Genomic DNA, 23,368 nt, shown 5'->3' on the forward strand with positions numbered 1-23,368 from the left:
TCGTACAGCAAATGTAGCACTCATTCTCCACTTTGACCCTTGACCCCATACTTATGTTTAGTGTTCGAGAGAAGATAAAGGCTCTGTATGTACTTGTGCTGGAGAACACTTGAATAAATGTATTGTTTTTGTGCAAAAAAAAAAGACTGTTTGATTTCGGTTTGGCTGAAAACACCTCGGGCTGTATGGTGTGCAATCGTAATAATAGCTTTATTTATTAAGCACTTTTCAAAACCATGGGTACTAAGTGATTACCAATAAATACAAAAACAGCAAAAAGGAATTGGTGTAAAGCAAAATAACAAAGTGAGGGAATCAGGAAAAAAATACTCTGTTTGGGGTATTGAAAAGGGTCAGAGAAAAAATATTTTAAACAATCCACACCCATCTTTGATACTTCTTTTATCCAGTTCACAGTTATAGAGGTCACAAATTAGTCTCAGATACTTTTTTTTGCCTGTGGAAAAACCACACACACACAGGGATAACATGCAAACTCCTCATAGAAAGGCATGGCCCAGAATCAAACCCACAACCTTCCCACCGTGAGTGATACTGCAACACACACACACACACAAAATCTATAAAACTGCTAAATTTTCTCATATACTTAGATAAAAACAGATCCAATTACATCTCAACACTAATGTTAAGTGCATTTCAGATTAAGTTTCTTATATATATATATAGTTGTCCTTGCTGGAGGTACTCTGTCTGATTGTGTGACCTGCCTTTCACCCAGCTTGAATAACCTTCATCTTCCAGCTCCGCAAAGATAAAAAGCCAGAGCAGGATTAAACACACTCGGTCTTCGGTATTTACATTATAACCCAACGAGTTTGAATATAAACAAATCATGAGATTATCAGATTAAATGTTGCTAAATCTTGACCATCGTTTACTAAGTCTAACTAATAATAAACTTTGATTAGTATTTTAAAAACGTTTGATTTTTGAGCCATTAAAGTGTATGAAGCTGTACTTTCGATAGATGCAATCTTTTTTGCAGCCTGCAGAACATTATTCTTTATTCCTGTGCTGTTTGTTGAAGCCTTTAAATCTGTCACACGAACAGTACACACTGGGTTCACTGTTGACCTGTCATATTGGTACCACCCCTTTGTTTTGATAGTGGTACAGCCCCCTCACACTGGACACGCCCTACGCGCAGAGCAATTGGCTGCTGAGGAGACCAAGCCTTCAGAGAGCGCCGCTGATTGGCGCGTGTTGACGTCGCACGGCCTGGATGCTGCGTGCTGCGACAAGTTTACTAACAGGAAGGCACGCTGCAACCGGAAAATGAACCGCTTGTGTACAAAATATAAGACGAGGTATGTTTATTTCTAAAGCAGCATTCAGACAGAATATAATTCACAGTACTTTACAAGGAAATTAAAGGAAATCTAAGTTATTATTAAAGGCATACACAAGGGTGATAAGTAAAGTGAAAACTTTATTAAGATGAGATCAAGTCTGCAGGTGTTCAGGAAGAGTGGTTAGGGTTAAACGTCCTGTAGATATATTAGTATCCACATAAAATAAGTTGTACAGAGTCAATATGTATTTCATTGACCATTTTTCCTGTCTTACAAGAATTAAACACATTATTGCGGATGGTGTATCTAAAATCTCTAATCTGTAAATTAGCTTTTGCGTGTTTGGCCAGAAATTCACAATTCACATCATCACTTGCTCTGACATTTATTTACATGCTAACCTTAATTTTTACCGATATCATTTATAAGATCAAACTGCCGCTGCATCAAAAGTGCACTCATTTTATCTCTGATGGTAGTTTTCACCTTCATTTTGCAATTTTGTCTTGTTTCATTGCCAACGATGGAATCTCGTCTCTGCGTGTAGGAATTATGTGGGTTTTTTGTTGTTGTTTTTTTTCTTAATTATTGTCATTTTATTGTGGAGGCCCGCAGCAGAAGTGGTATTTGCGTGTCTCTGCTGCCTTCACGGCGGTGATGCTGCACTCTGCTGGTCCCGAGCCGGCCAGGAAGGTATCCATCTGGTGTGTATCTCCTTGGAAAGTGCCATCCACGGATTGTGTTGCATTTAGTCAGAAAGTAACCGGAGAGACGAGCGGAGCAGCGGACAGCGGCAGCGAGCCCCCCGAGGAGGTAGGTGGTCCTCATGGTGTTTAAAAAAAAAAAAAGAAGAAAAAAAAAAAGAGGGCCGGCAGTCTGCAGGGAGATCCTCTCCTGGAGACTTTGCTCTCCATGCCCCCCTGGTTTACTCCACGTCTGGGTGTCTGACCTGCCATCACCTCATCCATACACACCCTGAAGTAGAAGACGGGCGCTCCTCTTTCTGCGGGCAGATGTATTGTGCGGCACTTTGTGCGCGAAGGCGGTTTTGTTTTTTTGATTTATTTTATCATTATGGAGGGCGCGCTGAGAGTCAGGGAGGCGGTTTCTAGGCCGGTAATGAAGGCTGGCCAGCCGATCATGCCGGATGGAGACCGGTTTCTTTGTGTCAAGTCGCACAAGTAGAAGTGTCACCATCTCAGTGCGTTCACACGGAATCGGCAGAATGAACACGATTCGCCACAAGAACCAACACGGTCGACTCTTATTTACACAGACGGTGATCTCGAGCAGGGATTACACTGGCTCGTCCGTGGACAATTTGAAATAAATGTGACATTTGAGCAGCATTGCGGGACGGTCTGTTGCAGGAAAAGTGACACAAGTGTGATTGATCCATTGCTCACACAGTGACTCTGGTATCCGATAAAGCAGAATGATTGAGCAAGTCTTGAATCAGGCGACAACACGACCCCACCTGTTTAAAACCAGCCATCCAGCCACAACTTGAATAATAATGGTACCACAGCTACAGGCCCTGCTATGTGATCAGAACTTTATCATGCCTGTAGCTGCAGGAGGCTTTAGTAAAAATAATAACAACACAACAACCTCGCTTTGAATAAAATGCATCTTTGTCCTATCAGTGGATTCATATTAAGGGGTGGTGGTGGTGGTGGTGGTGGAGGTGTCATGTTATCACACATCCATTAGATGTGGGTGTGTGAAGGAGTCCAGGCCATGCAGTAAAGTTGCCGCACCCTCATACGTACGCATCCTGCACGCACACATGCACGCAAGCGCGCAGGGATGGATACACACACACACACACACACACACACACACACACACACACACACACACACACACACACACACACACACACACACCCACACACACACACACACACACACACACACACACACACACACACACACACACACACACACACACACACACACAGTGGGTGTAGATCGGGATGCTTTGTTACTGATGAATAGTTAATCATTGCCAGTAATCACATGCAGTTTATCTAAATGAGTAATTCAGAAAAAATGGTTGTGGTTAAAATAAATAAATACAATTATTTATACATATATATATAATAATTTTTTTGGTTTTGTTTGTTTTGTTTGTTTTTTGTTTTTGTTTTTGTTTTTGTCGAGTTTGTGTTTAGGACAGAAAATAGAAAGAGAGTAAGATACAGAAAATAATCTATCTTAAACTACAAAGAAGAGACTATAAGAGATGTAATAATAATAATATTAATAATAATATTAAAAGGTGTAATAATCTATTTGTTTGGGTTCATTTTGGCTCATGCCAATGTTCATAACTTATATTCTGGACAGGTATACATTCCTGATTCCTGAAACCATAAATCCGACACGTCGTCCGGTTTGAAGGGCAAACACAACTTTATTCAATCCTAAAATTCAATTATTTAGCACAAAAGTATCACTCAATTTAACATGGGATGACAGTGTGGATGCTGAATCCATTCAGCTCACAAGTCACCATGTTTTAATATAGATAGAATTTGAATTCTTTCTTTAATCATTATATAACAAGAAAATAAAAATGTGCATCCCTTTAAAATTAACATGCAATAGCAACAGAATAACATACAGCACAAAAAGTAATATATACATAAGACAGTGAAAATTCACCGGCGAACATGTTATGTGTAAATTCCTAACTAATGACATGGTATTTGAAAAAAATGAAATAATTACATTTTCCTGTTTATGCCAGCTTATTACAGGGTTTGTGTCTGAGTTGTGAGAACTTTACTTGCTTCATTTAAAAAAACGTAAGCATTAATTAAGTAAAATTTGCAGTAAAACCGAAAAAGGTCATAGTAAAAACAGAAGGCGTATGATTTGAAAGTGCAACTAAACCACTGATTTATTTATTTTTTTGCCACGGTAATTGTTATCATTTACTCTCATTGTGTGACTAACATCATTGTAAGTCGTTCTGTGCTCCTATAGTCCGTAAAAATAATAGCCTCATTCACCCTCGTCTGCCGTTTTGTGACCGACAATTGGACTCGGCTTCTTTCTGTTTGCCGCTGCATAACTGTCCTCTGGACGTCAGGTCTCAGGCAGTGACTGACACAGCCTCCTCAGTCTTGTCGCTGATGTCAGTCAGCGTGTGACAGACGGGTCGCAGAGCAGCAACTTTTCCTCTCCTCTTAGTTCCACCACACTGTCTCAAAATGAGGTACTGTTAAGGTTCATTTTATTCCTTTTTTTTTTTTGTGCGAATTGCTTTGTTCCGGTTTGTTTTTTGGATCTTTGTTATTAGAACCAACATTTCTGGCTGTAACTTTTTCTGGCAGCTTGTGTGGTAGACTAAGTCAGATCCCCATTCTTTACATCGTCACTGATGCATGTGTTTTCTTCTTTTCCTTACAGAGCAATAGCAATGTCTTCCAGCTCAGCAAATGTGCGGATCCTGATAAAGGGTGGCAAAGTGGTGAACGATGACTGCACCCAGGAGGCCGACGTCTACATCGAGAACGGCATCATCCAGCAGGTGGGAAAGGAGATGATGATCCCTGGTGGGGCCAAAGTGATCGACGCCTCGGGGAAACTGGTGCTTCCCGGAGGCATCGACACCAGCGTTCACTTGGAGGAGAGCTTCATGAACGCCACCACCGCGGATGACTTCTACAGCGGCACCAAGGTATGTGGAACGATAGAGGAAATGTGGAACGATAGAGTAAATGCCAAAGCAAAATAAATTTAAAACACCCCGTTTTCATCAAAATCAGCCTAAAAACAATGAATATTGCTGATTAACTTGGCTTTCAATGTTATCTCCTAATTTTAGCACTGCTGGTGAATTCAAATTCAGTTTAAGCAACAAGATAAAAACCCAGCGAAGCTTTCCACTGATGTTATTTTTACCCAAGATGTTACTGATTCCTCTTGCTCTTGGTTTTGATGCTTCTTTATACTTACATGAAAGATGCCAGCTATTTTAAGCTTGTGCCACAAAAAGATAACACAGTAAGAAGTCACAGTATGATCGTATTTTTTTTTCTATTTAACGTATTAATGGTAAAACAGAGCTGCAAAGTAATCATTAAGAGAAATGTAAAAAAATAAAACTATGTTGAATGATAATAAAAATCTCCTCACAGAAAAATACTTTAGACGTTCATCTATTTAGGATGTAATGTTTACTATATGTTTAATTATATTATATCGTAAACACAATTTTTCTCCCCTGGAAATAGTTCTGATAAAGTAATTTATTCCTATCGTCGGGATAAGCTCATATATATCATATAAAAGTTCCTGGTTTCACAAGATGACACTAAATTATCGAGTCGACAGTCAGCTTCTGTGATGGCAAATTGAAAATCTCAGAATTTTAAGCATTATAAATGGTGCCTTTGGGACAAATTTAAATGGAGTCAAACCATCCAGATACTCGATCCCCAATATGACTTCAAAGAGGAGCGTGTTCCTTTGCTAATCTTTAAAGTGGAATTAGACAAGCAGAAAATCAAAATCTGACATCTGCTGAAAAGCAGGTCTAGACAATTAAAAAACAAAAAACAAGCATTCAAATATATGAACTTAAAGCATTGAGAGATATTGTGCTTATTATTTGTGATATGTGGTTTTCAAAGTGTGGAGCAGCATGGTTTGCCTTTTTGGATTTTTTTAAAAGAAGTCACGGAGAATGAAATAAGTGGAGGGAAAATATAATGTAATGTAAATAATAATGGAGATTATTTAAAGCTATAAAGAGGACTTTGTGGAAATCTATAAGTGTATCAGTTGACAGTTGCAAAATCTATTTGATTTGAAATGTCAGATTTAAAGCATGTAACTAGCACAAAATTAATTGTGATTTTTATTACTTGTGGATCCATGCAGCTGTTAAGAATAATCTTATAAAGTGAAAAACAAGGAAGTCTGGCATTCGACCAGAAACCACTTGGTGTCAGACAAAGCATACACCGCATGTTTTGTGGTTCATGCTCTGTGTGTCTGACTTATTCTCTCACGATCAAAATCCCACTTTGAGACTGAATCATCTTTTTTTAAACAGCCAGAGGTTTGAATTTTCACTTTCACCAACACCTCTCAAGTGTGATTTGGCATTTTGTGGTCTGCTGGCTGGTAAAATGGAGTCATCTCTGAGCAATAAAAGAAGTGGGACACCCCGCTCTGCTTCAGGGCATCATGATGACTCATCACTGTAGATAAGAGCTCGGAGGTGATGGATGCTGAGACCGAACAGACTGGTAGACACTGGTGACAGACACTATTCTCGGCTTTGCTCTCTCTCTCTCTCTCTCTCTCTCACTCTCTCTCGCTCACTCCCGGCCCCTCCCTCTACCGCCTGCCCCCGCTGCTGTCGTGCTCCAGAGTGAGTCTGGAGACAAATGCAGATCAGTATCTGTTGCCATGGAGACCGCTGGCTGCTGCAAAGACTGCCGCAAAGCCTTTTCACTCGCACCATTGTGCAAAGAAACAATGGTCCTCACACTAACACACACCCCCTCCCACTCTCACTCCTTCCCTCCGACGCACATTACTCCACTTTTTAGGGTCAGCTGACAGATGCTCAGTCAAGCATGCACTTATATACAAAACACACAGTGTCTTCACTTGTTGAGAGGGAGTGGGGGGGTGTTATTGAAATTTACTGTGATAAAAACGTCTCAATCTGCTTTTGGAAGGAAGTGCAGATGCTGTAAAAAAAAATTCTAATACCTTATGATTACACCGTGAGGAGCAATACGTCCTGTGTTTCCACTAATAAAGCATTTAGATTTCCCTTAACAGTCGTTGGCAGATAAACATTAAAGGTAAATGATGGCAGAAGCCGATTAGTACAGCGCAGTTCTTTCCGCAGCTATTTATGGCTTTATAAGTAATTATTTGTTGCTTTATTGTCAGTTAATATCTACTTTTAATGTTCATTTAAGTTGATCTCAAGGGTTTCAGTCTAAAACTGAAAAAAAATTGAGCTATAAGTGAAAAGAATGAAGATGTATCTCCTGATTCAGTGATAAATGCAGTAAAGGCTTTGGATAATTATGCTTTGGAAATGTGTACAGTGACTCATCACTGCCTCCTAATGCACAAAAATGGCATTACTTAAATTTCACATTACAGTACCTTTAAGGTATCCCCATTTCATTCAACCTGTATTTATTCTACAGACAATAATCCCATTGCAAAATTATTATGAGTCACTAATTCAGCAAGGGAACACTCTACATTGGTACACAAGTTTTTTTTGTTTTTTTTTCAAATGATGAATTCAATAATTAGATGTTACATTTAGGTAACCTAAGAGCTAATGTTTGGCCGTTTTCAGGCTGCGCTGGCTGGCGGTACGACGATGGTGATCGCACATGTGCTGCCGGAGAAGAATGAGTCATTACTGGACGCCTACGAGAAGTGCCGCAGCTCGGCGGACTCCAAAGCGTGCTGCGACTACGCCCTGCACGTCGGTGTCACTTGGTGGGGACCCAAGGTACTGCCGCTGTGTACTCACCTGTGTTTGTCTTTTGTCTACATGAATCAACAGTTTCTTTAGTGAATTAATTCGTTTAAAGACAGATTTTTTTTTTTTCCTGAGCGGAGATGCTTTACAGACTCAAGTGATGCTTGAGCGTTCTTCTCCAACAGGTCCGAGCTGAGATGGAGAAGCTGGTGAGAGAGCAAGGCGTGAATTCCTTTCAGATGTTCATGGCGTATAAGGACATGTTCATGCTGAGGGACAGCGAGCTTTTCCAGGCTCTGCAGCACTGTAAGGACATCGGAGCTGTTGCAAGGGTCCACGCTGAGAACGGGGAGCTGGTGGCTGAGGTAAGGAATCTCTCGGTCTTTACTTATACTGCACTTTAACGCAATAAATGTAACTCAAAGTGTTTCACAAGGGAAAGTCCAAACACATGCACACAAATAAATATCTTGCCTCTTCTCAGGGGGCAAAAGAAACCTTGGACCTGGGCATCAGTGGCCCAGAAGGGATTGAAATCAGCCGGCCAGAAGAGGTCAGTATAATTCTGTTTTTGAACAATAATCTCAAATAAAGTAAGTTTTATATACTATACCCACAGTCACATGAGTGCAAATATTATTACTACGAGCAAGTAAATCCAGTGTAACTCTTTGCACCCCTGCAAACACTAAGGTTTCTCTCTGTTGTTTTTATCGACAGCTGGAAGCAGAAGCAACCCACAGGGCAATTACCATCGCCAACAGGGTGAGTAAGACAAGAAAACAAAAAGAAATTAGACATTTGAGTTTACTTTTGAATTAACTTAAAGATGATATCATGAATTTGAAGAGACTGAAACCGATCCTAAACTTTTTGTGTGTGTTCTTTTTTTTTTAGGCTCGCTGCCCAATCTATCTCGTCAATGTGTCCAGTATGTCTGCAGGAGATGTAGTGGCTACGTCCAAAATGCAAGGTGAGGTGTCTTATTCTTCTCTTTTTTAATCTTTCTTCCTCTCTCTGCAACAGCAATATTTACGCCTCATATCTAAGCTAATAATGTGTGTCCGTAATGTGTTTTCTGACCCCAGGTAAGGTGGTCCATGGAGAAACGACTATAGCCCACGCTATTCTCACCGGTATGCAGTACTACCATCAGGACTGGGCCCATGCTGCTGCCCATGTAACCGTTCCTCCTCTCCGCCTGGACCCCAATACTCCCAACGTCCTAATGAGCCTGCTGGGAAAGTGAGGATCAGCCTATAATAATTATTAATTAAATGTCATGTCATTTTCCCCATCGATACGTTACAACAATGTGACCCCCCTCTGTCCCGCTGCAGTGACACTCTGAATGTCGTGGGGTCCGATCACCGTCCGTTCACCATCAAACAGAAGGCGATGGGTAAAGATGACTTCACTAAGATCCCACATGGGCTTCCTGGCATTCAGGATCGTATGAGTGTCATCTGGCAGAAGGGAGTGGTACGTGAAGCTCCTTTGTTCCTGAGTGGTTGCTAGGAAATTCCGCAGCGATGACATTTCATTTAATCCACAGGTTGGAGGCAAAATGGATGAAAACCGCTTTGTTGCTGTCACAAGCTCAAACGCGGCCAAGATCTACAACCTCTATCCCAGGAAAGGCAGGATCATCCCGGGAGCAGATGCTGATGTGGTGGTCTGGGACCCCGAGGGATCCAAGTATGAAACTCAATCCCCCCATTCATCGACCAGCATGTCTGACTCCAGCTTTTATCTCGACTCTCTGAGGCATTTTATCTTGTTAAACTTTGTTGTCTTTGTCCTTTAAACTCGACCTGTAGGACCATTTCGGTGGATAACCAGTTCCAAGGAGGTGATATAAACCTGTACGAGGGCCTGCGCTGTCGCGGCGTCCCCCTGGTTACAATCAGCCGTGGGCGCCTGGTGTATGAAAACGGCATGTTCACGTGTGCCGAGGGCTCCGGAAAGTTCTGCCCACTGCGGACTTTCCCCGATTACCTCTACAAGAAGATGGTTCAGAGGGAAAAGGTATCAGACTGCGCTCAATTACAACTCAAACTACATTTATATTGATGCAAAGCTATTTCTGATAAGACAAAGAATTTATAGGTTTGCATAGATTAGACACTAAATGCACCAAATGAGGGTATTCTTGTTTATTTGTTTGGTAATTTTTTTTTTGTAGATCTAATTATCTATAACCAATGCCTGTTTTATCATCAGTTTTGTTGCTTCGCTTTTTGAAACTGATTATAATTTTGCTCTGATTATGATTTAAAAGCATGCATTTCATCTGGATTTAATGTTAAGAGAATCTGAGTACCATACATTCTGGAAATCAGATAAGCTGTCGCAGACAGATCAAAAACGCTGTCTTTACCTCCAAAGCATCAAAATTACCCCCCATGCCTACCACTGCCCACCCCCTAGGAATAAGATAGACGTCCAATAATAACACTCTAAATTCTAATAAAATGCACCTATTCAATCTTCTTTTTGTGATCTTATCTTACTGTACATTTTATTGAAAAGAAACCCCTGCTTTCTGGTTTGTTTAGTTTTCCTCATCATCTTTTCCCTGCTTTGTAATGCAACCTTTGTTGAATCTGTGTTCTGATCCAGTCCCAGGCGATGAAGGCGGTGGAGCGGGAGCCCTACACGGGAGACGTTGTCGCCCTTGCAAATTCAGGAAAGAGAGACTTTGGAGCTTCGGATCTGGACACCCCGACGCGCCCCTGCACCCGGCACGGGGGCGTGAGGGACCTTCATGAGTCCAGTTTCAGCCTGTCTGGTGAGGAAGATTCAGATATATTTGGTAACTCACATGTAGTCTGTGAAAGGAACGATTTCTGAGCCAGAAACACTGGTTGATGACTGGATGTTGGCACCGCTGCTGTCGGCCTGGTGAGGGTGCTGTAGGTAAAGCAACAAACAGAGCATCTTGTTGACACAGCAGACCATTCGAATTTTGGGATTTAACTTATTTGCTTAAGAATTCTTGTGACATATTTGTACATTTATAGAAATATTTCACACTTTGTCTTGCTAAGCAAGTATATACAAAGGATGGGCTTTCTTCTGCACACCTCTACATCTTGAATCTGCAGTTATCTTGTAAGTACTAACAGAAAATGTGGGTGGAGGACATTGACTTAACCAAAGAACAAACTTAAAAGAAAAAAAAAGAAGAAAACAGCTTAATATTGAGGCTCAAATCCTAAAATATTTTGGGATTTCAGTGACACATTTGGTAAATTTCTATCCAATCAGCCTTTATCAGTTACCATAAATCTATAAATCAAATTAGTGCACAGGATGCATGAAATACAACTTGTTACTCTTATTTTAAGGTGACTGCTTTGTTGTTGCAGCGTATATATTTTTTGCTTGTTGGCATATCTTGACTCTATTTCACTGTTAAGAAATTACAATTTAAATCAGTATTATACATTGGAACTCTCAGAAATAGTCCTTGAGTGTTACAGAGCAAAAATAGTAGCTTGTTAACCATGTCATTGCTTTATCATTGGGCTGCATATTCTGATTTAGTAGAACTGATTGGAAGTTATGACTTGGTTTTCCAGGGTAGTTTTTCATAAACCCCCTTGGGGAAATGAAATGCCGACTCTGACATAGATGATATTAATTGTCTCTTCTTCGATAAAAGCTACATTGTGGATGTTTAGATCAGCTTTCAAGCGAGTAACAACATATCATGGTTTGTATGTTTAAAGGAATGTAGAGAATTATAGTATCAGTATTTAAGCAGCATTTCTTAAGTCTGCCTCAACCTAAGCTGTTTAAACAACCTCTGATAACACTGCTGGAAAACATGCTTTAGCTGCACAGAAGGACCTCGAGGAAAATAGTCGGTCCTTGTGTTTTTGCATCCACGTCATCCCGACCCCTGCTCTGCTCCAGGTGCTCAGATCGATGACAACATTCCCAAAAGATCCTCGGCCAGGATCCTCGCCCCTCCAGGAGGGAGATCCAGCGGCATCTGGTAACCAATCACACGGTGAAGAGGAGGAACGACGCCTGAGGAAAAATGTATGACCAAGCACCAAGAATTGTTTTTCTTTGTGAAATCTTAGAATAAGTGTGGAATAATGGAGTCATGTTTTCATTTGGTACTCAGCGCAATTATTTAGAACTGTAAGATGTTAAACTGTATGACAATGCCATAATAATAATAATATTGGAAGATGGCCGGGAACATGTTTGCTTAGTGGTTTTATGTACCAAATTCCAGTCAACTGTTAACCAAATATAAGCAGCAGATAAAATGATTAGTTCCCATTGAGTTACATTGGTTATTGGATCACATTAAGGGAAAACTGTTCTATCTTACTCATAGTTTTAGGATAAAGAATGTCAGTCATGGTTTTTATGATGCGATTGTGTTACCTCACTGTAAAATACGATTTTGCACTTGTATCATGTACTATTTAGATGCCTTTTTACATAATTTAATGTCACAAAAGTCACAAAAATGTCTTTTTACTGCGAGCCATTGTGAATGAAATGTAATAAGTTATTACACGGACATCAACATGACATTAACATGTCAGCTCTTGACAAATTGCTCTGGTCAATTGAAAGATATTGTAATTCAAGCTTACCATTTTAATGTGGTTTTTTTTTTTTTTTATATTGCAATATTTGTGTTGTTTTCCTTTTGATGCTAATGTGTTAGAAATAACTCCTAATGTGTGATTGTCTTTGTTCAGTCTTTTGTCAGATTAGCACTTCAGATCATGTTTACAGCCTTATAGCAGAATAGACTTCTGTATCCACCCCTCCACCAAATGTGAATGAATCTATGCTGTGAGCAATGTAGCATAGCAAGTACAAGTGTCACAACCACTGTTATTGGTCATGTTATGCAGCATCATCGTTATATTCATCAACAAGAGAGCAAAAAGTCTCACCCAAACTGCCTTTTTTTCACACATGAGAACACTGACACTCTCCGACCCAGGGGTCCGTACTGCAGACGGTGACATGCTGAGCGCTGTCATATGTTTCAAAGCTGGCACTTTCGACACCTTCGGTGAGTTCTAATGTGAAATGGCAGGATACAAATATCCCTCTGACTGACACTTCCAATGTAGCATAGCACTGTGAAGCGTGTCTCGAAAAGGTGAACTGATCCTTGACATAATCCAGGTTTGACAGCACAGAGGTTAGTCAGTTGATGCCAAGTCTACAGAGGATCAAATGCCTTCTCATGCCACCGGACGTTTGTATGTTTGCTTAGCAAAAAAGAAAAAGGAAGAAAAAAAAAAGATAGCACTGAAACTTTTTCAAGTTCTCTACTTCTGTGTTTGTATTGTAATTATTTTAGTTGCTAATTTTAACTTTTAAATTATTGTTTTTAGCAATCTCATCTTTTTATCGAAACCGCAACATGAACAGGGATGCACACAAAAGTTTACTCATTTTTAGACCCAGTTATTGTCAAAGAAACACTTTACCTTCATCTTTGTTGTTTTGTTTTGTTGTTTTTTTGGGGGGCAGACTTAAACTCTTTTCTTAGGTCGCTCCAGTTAGTCTTGTTTGTAATCCCAATCCCAAATGTACACTGGTGCTGAACAATGTGTCGCTACACACATACGATTCTGTTACTTCTTCTTGCGTCCTTCAGCTCTTTATCACATGATTTGAGTGCAAATAAATCACAATGAAATGAAATTGTGTGTCTGATTGCAAAGAAATCACACAATGCATCTCACAAATGTCCTGAAAGAGAATTAAGTGTTAGTTTAATTTCGATAATATAACATGTCTGCAAGATGTTTCAGTTCAAATATGAATGATTCCCCTTCTATAGCTCTGAATGTTAATGTTGAACATAATCGAAACATAGACAGGTGAATATCTTATGTGTTCATCAAAATCATAGAAGAAACACTACTGTATTGTTTTGCACCTGTAACCAATTTCTCATGTCTGACATGTTGAAAGAGCCTGAGTCCAGATTGGATACTATTCTGTTAATATAGGAAGTATTAAAGAAATAAGTAGCTCCACATCATAAAAATATTATCTCATTTTGAGTGCAGACTGGGTTTTGGGCTCTTTATTTGTCGAGTTTACAATTACTACCTGTGCATGCTTCAACAGTGCAAAAACAAGGACATGAGGTCAATTTGTTTTCCTAAATCGCTGTGATTGATTCTAGTATCCTGCTGAATGAGTTGGAAAGAAATGGTATAGAAAATGGATAGATGGTGCAACTTTCTCATAACCAAGCCTCCCTCAAAAAAAAAAACCGCAGCACCATAAATCAGGCCAGCAATCTCACTGCTTCGTCTCCTTTATTGGAACTGTAGGGCCACTAAGAATCTTTCACTTCTTCTGGATCTGAATCATCTTACTGCCATCACCTTGGCACTGCAGAACAATCCTTTATTCTATTCGCCATCAGCAGCCTAACTTCTTATTGGGCACTTAGTGAACTACTTTTGGGGGAAAAGTCAGTTTATTGCAGGATATAGGATACTTATCATTATAAATCTATCTATCTATCTATCTATCTATCTATCTATCTATCTATCTATCTATCTATCTATCTATCTATCTATCTATCTATCTATCTATCTATCTATCTATCTATCTATCTATCTATCTATCTATCTATCTATCTATCTATCTATCTATCTATCTATCTATGATGAATAATGCTTGTAGCGCCACGTGATATAGGACTTCTTCATTCAGTTTGCAAGAGTGAAGCATAAACACAATCTAAGCCATTCTAGTTTGTTATCACCCAGCAGCATATAAAATCTCAGCATGAGGCTTTTTTTTTTTAAGCCTGACCTCACAGAAACCTCAGTCAGAAGCAGGCCTAAAAACCCAAGCAGACACATCATGCCTCTGAGCTGGAACGGGCCGAAGTCCTATTTATAATGAGCCTTTAGCAGCATGGAGTCGGGAGCATGCGCGCTGGGCGCTGGATTGTTGCAGCCCCAGACAGGGCGGCCCGTTACTAAGCACTGCAGGCTGACAACGACGACACAGCACCGGGCTCTGCCACAAGGAAGGAGGACTACTGCCAGCGTGATAACAACAGAGACACTCCTGAACACAGTCAGTATCCTCCGCATACGCGCGCCGCAAGACGCGCTCCGTCCTGGTTTTGGGCCTGGGGATTTGTTCTTTGGAGAGAGAGGGAAGCTGTGTTTTATTTAATTCTCTTGCAGAAAGGGGGAGGACTGACAGACCTGAGGTATTCGGGGAGGCCTGTAGAGGGGGCCCGCTATAGCGGCACCGTTGCGCGTTGCGGGTTTTTTGACCAAAACGCAGCCCAGCAAACGAGCGCATTTATTGTTCTCTGGCTTGAAATGTCAGACCTCCGCCCATTCGGTGGTGCTGGACTGAAGCCGTTTGCACTCCCGATTTTACTGCAGTCATTATCCTAGCTTTGTTGTTTTTTTTTTCAAGGCCCAGTGTTTTTTTTAATTTAGGCTAGAATAGACTGACTTCCCATTCAGTGCGCGTCTCCCGATACAATTAACCTTATTTGTTGCGTTCGCACCCGCTGCGGGGTTTAAGACCATGGGTGTAGGTGGACAAGTGTATCTGTGCGTCCTTAAGGGCTTTCATAGCTGAGTGTGTGTTTTTAGGTTGTAATCACGAAATTGTTGGATAACCAAGCCCCCATTAGAGACTGCTGGTATGTGCGTAATGCATTCACGTTTCCAATGTTGTCATCAGACAAATGAGTGGTGCAAATTGCAGGAGATCCGGATTTTGTGGTTATTAGGAGTAAAATTGACCGACACTATGTTATTTTTTTCTCCATGGGTTATCAGGTGCTGACACAAAGTAGGAGTTGACCTTAAGCTCAGCACTTCCAAAAGCCAATTTGACGTTGTCAATATGCATTTTAGTGCAGGAAGGTGTTGCTGGATCAGTTGTGACACTGCTGAGGGCATTAACAGGCGAGCAAAGTGAGCACAGGGGAGGCTGGAGCTGCCAGATGTGGAAAGCTGCTCAAAAAACACCAGGATATTTCTGTTTAATCTAGGGAGGATTACGCTCAAAACACATCTGTAGATTAAAGCTGAAAGTAAAGAAGCTTCTCAGTCTGTGTTTACTGTCAAAAATGTAGTGTGGTTCAAAAAGGAAAGGCTAATATCAAGTATTATAGTGGGTTTTACACGGTAGCAGCAACAGTTTGTGACCCAGCCCAACAGCTTTCATAATATAGGGGGAAACAATTGATCGAAAGGATGACCGGGTAGGATGCAGCTTATACATGCACTACTTTTGGCAGATGTTAGATTTCTACTCCATAGATTAACATCTCAAAAGATCAAAACAGCAAAACACCCAATGAGTGAAAATAACAGTTCAACTCACAGCTTTAATCACCAACTTTTGATAACTGTCACAATATGAAGGCACATATAACTTGAGTACGTGAGGTCAGGAAAATGTTTGTTTCAATTGTTTGCTTTACCTCTGAGCAGGCTTGAGGCTTTTCCCTTCCAGGCATGATTAAATTGCAGGTTTATGCCTTTTTAATTTGGGATGTATGTTAAAAAGTAGAACTGTAAATAGTGTAAATCCATCAGCAATTGTTGAACTCCAGTGACCTATGACCCTGAACTGGAAAAAAAGAAAGAAAGAAAACAGTATTATAATATGGATGGATGGATAGCTCGAGTTGTATTTCAGATTATAGCTTCCTTCCTGAAATTTTGTTCAGGTCTTTTTGGTCACATCGCGGAAGATGATGCGATTTTGGAAAACTGCCGACAAAGTCAACATGATAATATCTTTGATCTGTGATTTAAAATCTGTGGTCTTGTGTTGAAAAACGACACAGGTCCAAAGATGGTGGATGTTTTTGTCATGCGACCACAAACAGCCTGACTTTATTTTCTGTGAAAAACTTTACAACTCCGGCACACAATGTGACTGTTGCTATGAGGTGCATCTACTAACAAGCAGAAGAAAATGGCGTGGCGATCAGGATGACACCAGCGCTGCACCAAAACAATAGTTTGCATAACCCAAAGGAGGTTAGATGCTTGGAAATACATTTGCCTGCATGTATGTGCATGCATGTAACTTGAACCCAGGTAGCTTTATTCATTTCCTGAAGGTGACATACGCACAGAATAACATCGTTGTTCTTACATATTCAAATACAGCAGTCGTCACCTTTGATTCAGTGTAAAGCAACATTGTTAAAAATGACCCCTGTACCCGACTTTATTAAATCCACACTGTGCAGTGTTGCAGGTAATCGTTTTATTAGACTGTTAAAGTGTGTGGAGTCTTCAGTAGTAGGTGAAGGATCTCAGTTTTAGCTGAGTTTTAAACTTTTTGCCTCATGGGTTGTGTACAGAAGTAGAATGGTCACATTCTGATTTCCAATAAAGAAGAAACTTGCCTCAGCCTTGCAATATTCAAAGTTTATTCAACTTATATCATATTAAAAAGAAAGTAATGTAGTATTATATGCAAACTGCCAGTCAAGCTAAATCCATGTTTGATTGTCCCTTGAAAAACAATGAAAACATTCTCAAAATGTAGGAAAAAACAACAACAGCGAAAGAAAGACAGGATGTGAAGAAAGGACAAGTCCAGGTATTAAATGACGCTTGGTCACCCTGGAAAATGTGCTCGTATCTTTTGTTTCTCATCATTATTGTAATTCAACCTTGAAGGCTACTTAACACTTGGATTGTCTGCTTTAGAGTCTGTTGCCTGCATTTTGTTTGCTCTTGAATTCTGCACAGATGTGTTTGACGCCACTGTTTTCTCTCTCAGTGTTTGTTGTGTTTCTTTCAGATTTGCCAGATTTCATGGATACTTTTTTTTTTTTTTTATGGGGCTGAATTTGTGACGAACCCAATGAATTCCATTTGTTTACAAAGCAGCAACTAATTTACGTTGGCAGTCACTTTGAAATTATCGGATCACAACAAGCTAAGAAAATGGAAAATTAATCCTAAATTATTGGCAGCTTCAAATGAAATACGCTATGGGATTATCTGTTGTAGAGTCTGGAATATTGATGGAAAACCTCATGCAGTTGGAATTGGTGTGTTCCCTGCTTAACTTGATTTAAATTAATTGATGGACTTAATTCTGCTCTTATTGAGATGTCGCGCTTTACTTTGTGATGTTCAAACTTATGGCAAACAATTTAAAGTGTCCTAGGACGGTTCGGCTGTTTCATTAAAGCATACTGTGATTATAAGCAGGTAGAATCTGGTGTACTACATGCTAACTGCATACTTTCTGAGGCATATAGACTATGGCTGCATGATATGCGTAAAACATGTGATATCAAAACATTGCAATGATAAAATGATTTGCATTTATGTATCTTAAGTTGATGTGTTTCTGCTTTGGGATTTTACTTACACATACAATTAAAAACATTTTTGGGACCTGATTAAAATAATAGGGTTTTAGGGCTCCATCTGTTTCGCCGAGGTTTTTCGTTTTATTACGAGACCGAGAATGAAAAGATTTTGAATTTTGTATATTTGTCTTTTTTGCAGTGATTGAAAGGTTTTCATTTTCTTCTGAGATTTGAAACATTTACATTTTTACATGACCATTACAAAAACAGTCAGTTGTCTACGATGCCTACGATGGCCAATCGATTTGCAACGTGCTTCAGGTGCATCTTGTTGACTTTTGGACTTTTAACCGAATCCCTTCAAACTGTGCTCTTTGCAACAGGTAGGGGATGGCAGTGAATGTGTACGCCACATCTGTGTCCATTGACAACCTCAGCCGACATGACATGCTGGCGTGGGTCAACGACTCTTTGCACCTCACCTACACCAAGATTGAGCAGCTCTGTTCAGGTGAGACCTGGGGATGTATTTAGGGGGAGGGGGGTTAATTCTGGGGAAAATCCACTTGAAAACGAAAGCGTTGTTGTGTGTTGTGTGTTTCCAGGGGCTGCATATTGCCAGTTCATGGACATGTTGTTTCCAGGGTGCATTCTTCTGAAGAAGGTCAAATTTCAAGCCAAGCTTGAGCACGAGTCTATACACAACTTCAAAGTTCTTCAGGCGGCTTTTAAAAGGATGAGTGTTGACAAAGTTAGAACCATTTTTTTTTTTTTTTTTTTTTTTTGTAATCACATGAGTCTATATTTCATTTCAGAATTTCATAACATCCAGTAATATTGGTGGCATGTCTCCTATTTCCAGATAATTCCAGTAGAAAAGCTTGTAAAAGGGAAATTCCAGGACAACTTTGAATTCGTTCAATGGTTCAAGAAGTTCTTCGACGCCAACTATGACGGGAAGGAGTACGACCCTTTACTAGCCAGACAGGGACAGGACGTGGCCCCTGCCCCCAATCCAGGTGATCACTTTATCCACAGACCAAAGAGAAACCAAGGTAAAGCAAAAAAAAAAAGAAAAAGTTTTTTGCCTTTGCTGCACGGTCTTGCTTGAGCTTTGGATGGCTCAGAAAGCAAAGCGCTCCCTGTGGTGTGAGCAGCACGACTCACCGAATGACTGCTGTCCCCTTCGATCCATCTCGCTGCCCGGCTTTCACACAGTTGACACTGTAGGTACGGCCGAGTTCAAGGGGTGAGGAAGGAGATCAGCTACCACAGGCCAACTGATACCGACAGTCAGCATCCAGCCAATCAGTGACTGACTCTTAACGTGTACAATGTGGAGGTGTAATGAACTACAAAATAAAGCTGCAAAGAAGTAATGAGCTTTAGTTTCTAGTCAAGTAATTCAACTAATACCGTAATTAACTGTAAGTAGTAAATAGAACTGTAAACATACACTTTTTTTAGTCACTAATAAAGGACTTCCACTGCTATTTAAAACAGTAACTATAATTGTCATCAAATATGATACTAATTTTGACTTACTTGTAATGTTACAAAACCACAACCACAGTATTTAAAGCAATCACTGGATGTAATCAAGTACCACTTTACAGTTTTGAGTAATCACACAACTGTAGTTTTTAAAGCAGCAACAAGTAACTCCAATGATTAAGTAGGCTACATATTTTCATGTAATCGTAAAAAGAAACTTCTCTACCAAAGTATGTAAGGCATTAACAAGTAACTATATATATTCAAGTACTAATTTTGTTGTAAAGTAGCTCCAATACTACAGTACTTTAAATTGTAATTTTTAAAATTGACTGTTATCTAATACAAAATTTCAGCTACCAGTAAAGTAATATTAATAATCTAATAATACAATAGTTATAAAGCAGTAATTAGTGACAATGAAATTAAGTAAGGTATTTAAGTACAGATTTTCAGTTTATATCAAGAAACGTGACCACTAAGGTACTGTAAGTAACTTGTGCTCTATTTTAGGTTTTATCTAACACACACACGTAGAAAGTGAATTTATTTGTCAGCCCTCGCTGTGAATGAAGGGTCACCTCATAATTTCCTCTTGCTTTGGGCCTCCGTTGCTCCTGGGACGGCCCAGATCACCACAATGCATTATGGGAAGCAGCATCAGCAAGGCAGAAAGATCTCGTTGATCATGATCATTAGTTCTAAAACACCTGCAGAATTTTTACAGCGGCTTCCGCCAGTGTCCTGCATCAAGCAGTTGATGCAACACTGTTGCAGTTTTATTTCCCTTAAAGCTGGTTTTAGGATTCTATTATATTTGTCCCATTTTACTAACAAGAGTAATGTCAGCCTGAACTACCCTTGGAAGCTTTCTTGCTTGAAACCGTGGCAAATGATCTAACTTGATTGTTAGAATGTGGTCAGCCTGCTTTGTGACTCTTGTCACTGTAAAGCAAGGCATTTTTAAGTGTGCAGAGTGACTGCATTTATTTAAGAAACTGTGATAATGCGTATTGGGATGTTCTGTCTTTGAATTAAATCAAAACACATCTTGAAGCACTTATAGATTTATATCAGTGTTTTCATTTCAAGAAGTAATTTGGGTTCAGAATTTGGCTTTCCAACATTTGTGATTTAAATCTTTGTATTCTATATCCATTGAACAAAATGACACATCAAAGGCACAACATTATGCTCTAAGCTCTTCATCGGCGCTCTAGAATGTGCTATATCCATCGCCACAATTGCTACAAAGCTAAAGAAAAAAACCAAAAATCCTCAATCTGTTTTATATTGAATAATTGACACGTCTTTCCTCGTGTGCTTGCTCCAGGACCACAGAGGACGTCTCCCACAGTTCCAAAAAACATGCCAACCCCACAGCGGGTCCAGCACACTCCGGTCATGAGGAAGACTCCGTCTTTGTCTCGAAACGGGGGCAGTGATGCTGAAATCATGGAGCTAAATCAACAGGTAGAGTTTTTACAAAAAAGGAGCGACAGCTCGATGTAAATATACCTGTGGAATTGTTAGTAAGTTGCTGTTATTTTCCTTCCTCCTCAGTTGATGGAGTTGAAGTTGACTGTAGACGGACTAGAGAAGGAGAGAGACTTCTATTTCAGCAAATTACGGGACATCGAGCTCATCTGCCAGGAGCATGAGAGTGAAAACAACCCCGTCCTCAGCAAGATCATCGACATTCTCTACGCAACAGAGGTATCTGTACAGGATGACTGTCCGCCACAGTGTAGAGGGAGTTCACACAAACCAGGACTGAACTGGTGGTGTAGCGGTTACCACTGCTCCCTCACGACATGAGTATTGCCTTTTCAAATCCAAGGTTTGTGTGGGTTGACTTCCTGCCACAGTCACAAACATGCATTAAAGGTTAAAGTGGTGATTCTAAAATAGTCTGTCTTTCTGGCAACGTGTGCCCTGCATTTTCCCACAGTCAGAAAGGATAGTATTCCTCACAACGCTGAGCTGACGGATATGGAGAATCAAAGTAAAATATAACAAACCAATGAAATAATAGATTAAACAGACACACAAGAAGTTGAGACTTGATTTGGATGAGGGCCGGAGAAACAAAACCCTTGAAGAATAAACATGACAGATAATGAGTAAAATTTTGTCATTAAAAATAAAGCCAAAATTCTGGTTAACATCCTTTTTTTCTGTATTTCAGGAAGGCTTTGCACCACCAGACGATGAAGACCTCGATGAACAAGCCCACCTGGACCAGGATGAATACTGAACCCATCATCTTCCTCCCCCATCATCATCATCATCATCATCTTCTTTTTCCTTTTATTTTTGCCCTAATTTATTTTGTACTCTCTTTGCACGCTTTCTATAAATACCCACCATTATCCCTGCTCTCTGTCTGTCTTTTTCTTTCTCTCTCATGTTTATATCGGTCGGTAACCCACCCCCTTCACCCTCTGGCCGTCGACTTACAATACACAACTACTCCGTCTCATCATCTGCTGCTCCCCCCTGCTTCCACATACACTGTAACAACGACAGTAATGTATGACCTATCCTAGTTAATTCAGCATGAGCAATGCAGAAAAATCGAGCCGGGTCTGGCATGGAAGTCAATAGAATGAGTCTAAATCTGTACATATTCCCAACGTGTTGATATCTGAAAGGACACACTGTCTTTGCTCATTCTGGAGATATTTATTTGCCTTTTGTGCGTTGTTAAAACTACTGTCAGAGCACAGAACAACTCTGCTCCGATGTGCCATCAGGACACTCCCTGAGCTACTAAAACTGTAACTGAAGTGACTTTTTACTAACGATTTCCTATTTATTTAATTTATATTTCGTTGAGATGACCTTTTCTGTAGCAAAATGGGTGCAAGCCTACTGTACATGAAATGAAAGCTGAGGCCATGTGTGTTTTTTCAGTTTGTGCTCGAGGCAGCGTCAAGCTTTTGATTTCAGCTCTCGTGGGTTTGCGGCATGTAGAAACACTGAAGGAAATTCTTCGGTATGATGACTCGAGGCATATGATGAGTGCTCTGCGATTATTCATAATTGATCAGCAACATATCTGAGCATGAGAATGTTACACATTGACTGTGAATGAGTGATATTTTGTAAATGTATTTTGTGTGGAGATTTTGTCCGATGTCGCACGATCCTGGTTTATTGCCGTTGTACTTATTAGGCCGACGTGCAGGAGCCGATTTGGTTCACAACTTTGACAACATGGTTATAGATTGTAGCAGTTTTAATGTCTTAACTCTGAAATTTGAGGGCACTGGACCCTGGACTCAATATAGTTCACATGACTGCAGATGCAAATTATAGCTATGTTTATACTTCCAATTTGCTTGTAACGGGGTGCCCAGGGTTTATGACTTGTAATCAGGAAGAAAATCAGTATAAAGAGATCTTTGACCAGTGGACCGATCATAAACATCCAGTTTGATGAGGATGTCTTGTCCTTTCCCGGATGTTTTTACTTTGCAACCTGGCTGTTGTCTGCTCTGGAATTTGCATACATTGACCATGTAAACATCAACTGGACACTCATCTTTTGAGTTTTGAATAAAGAAACCATTGTGAAACAAATGGTTGTGGTGTATTTCAGGTAAAAACGTGATGCGAAAGAATGTATGTGGGGCAGGAAAACATCCTACAACATAGTAAAACATTTTTGTAATGATGTTGTTTGCTGCTTTCTAGAAATGCAACTGAAATAAACTAAACTGAAGTAAAAAACTAAAAACTAATGGAA

General features: G+C 40.0%; 2 protein-coding genes across 2 annotated transcripts; both read left to right on the plus strand.

The window, feature by feature from the left end:
- Positions 1–4,745: 4,745 nt before the first annotated feature.
- dpysl5a (dihydropyrimidinase like 5a) lies at positions 4,746–11,800 on the plus strand (the record flags this gene model as incomplete). Its single annotated transcript, XM_080512259.1, has 12 exons — positions 4,746–5,006; positions 7,665–7,823; positions 7,979–8,158; positions 8,278–8,346; positions 8,514–8,558; positions 8,691–8,766; positions 8,882–9,038; positions 9,134–9,275; positions 9,349–9,491; positions 9,614–9,821; positions 10,416–10,584; positions 11,715–11,800. The coding sequence occupies 12 exons, from the start codon at positions 4,746–4,748 to the stop codon at positions 11,798–11,800; spliced, it is 1,695 nt and encodes a 564-aa protein (XP_080368385.1).
- A 3,008-nt stretch (positions 11,801–14,808) lies between these two features.
- Positions 14,809–23,135, plus strand: mapre3a (microtubule-associated protein, RP/EB family, member 3a). Its single transcript, XM_080512438.1, has 7 exons — positions 14,809–14,888; positions 18,507–18,634; positions 18,729–18,874; positions 18,986–19,178; positions 20,951–21,090; positions 21,181–21,333; positions 21,806–23,135. The coding sequence occupies exons 2-7, from the start codon at positions 18,514–18,516 to the stop codon at positions 21,872–21,874; spliced, it is 822 nt and encodes a 273-aa protein (XP_080368564.1). The 5' UTR covers positions 14,809–14,888; positions 18,507–18,513; the 3' UTR covers positions 21,875–23,135.
- Positions 23,136–23,368: the final 233 nt, after the last annotated feature.

This window comes from Blennius ocellaris (assembly GCF_963422515.1).
Source record: "Blennius ocellaris genome assembly, chromosome: 17".
Taxonomy (NCBI): domain Eukaryota; kingdom Metazoa; phylum Chordata; class Actinopteri; order Blenniiformes; family Blenniidae; genus Blennius; species Blennius ocellaris.

Excerpts from the sequence above, each read along its gene's own strand:
- mapre3a (XM_080512438.1), top strand. The coding sequence starts at position 18,514 with ATGGCAGTGAATGTGTACGCCACATCTGTGTCCATTGACAACCTCAGC. Across the intron at positions 18,875-18,985 it reads AAAGGATGAGTGTTGACAAA|ATAATTCCAGTAGAAAAGCT; the intron begins GTTAGAACCATT and ends TCCTATTTCCAG. Across the intron at positions 19,179-20,950 it reads CAGACCAAAGAGAAACCAAG|GACCACAGAGGACGTCTCCC; the intron begins GTAAAGCAAAAA and ends TGCTTGCTCCAG.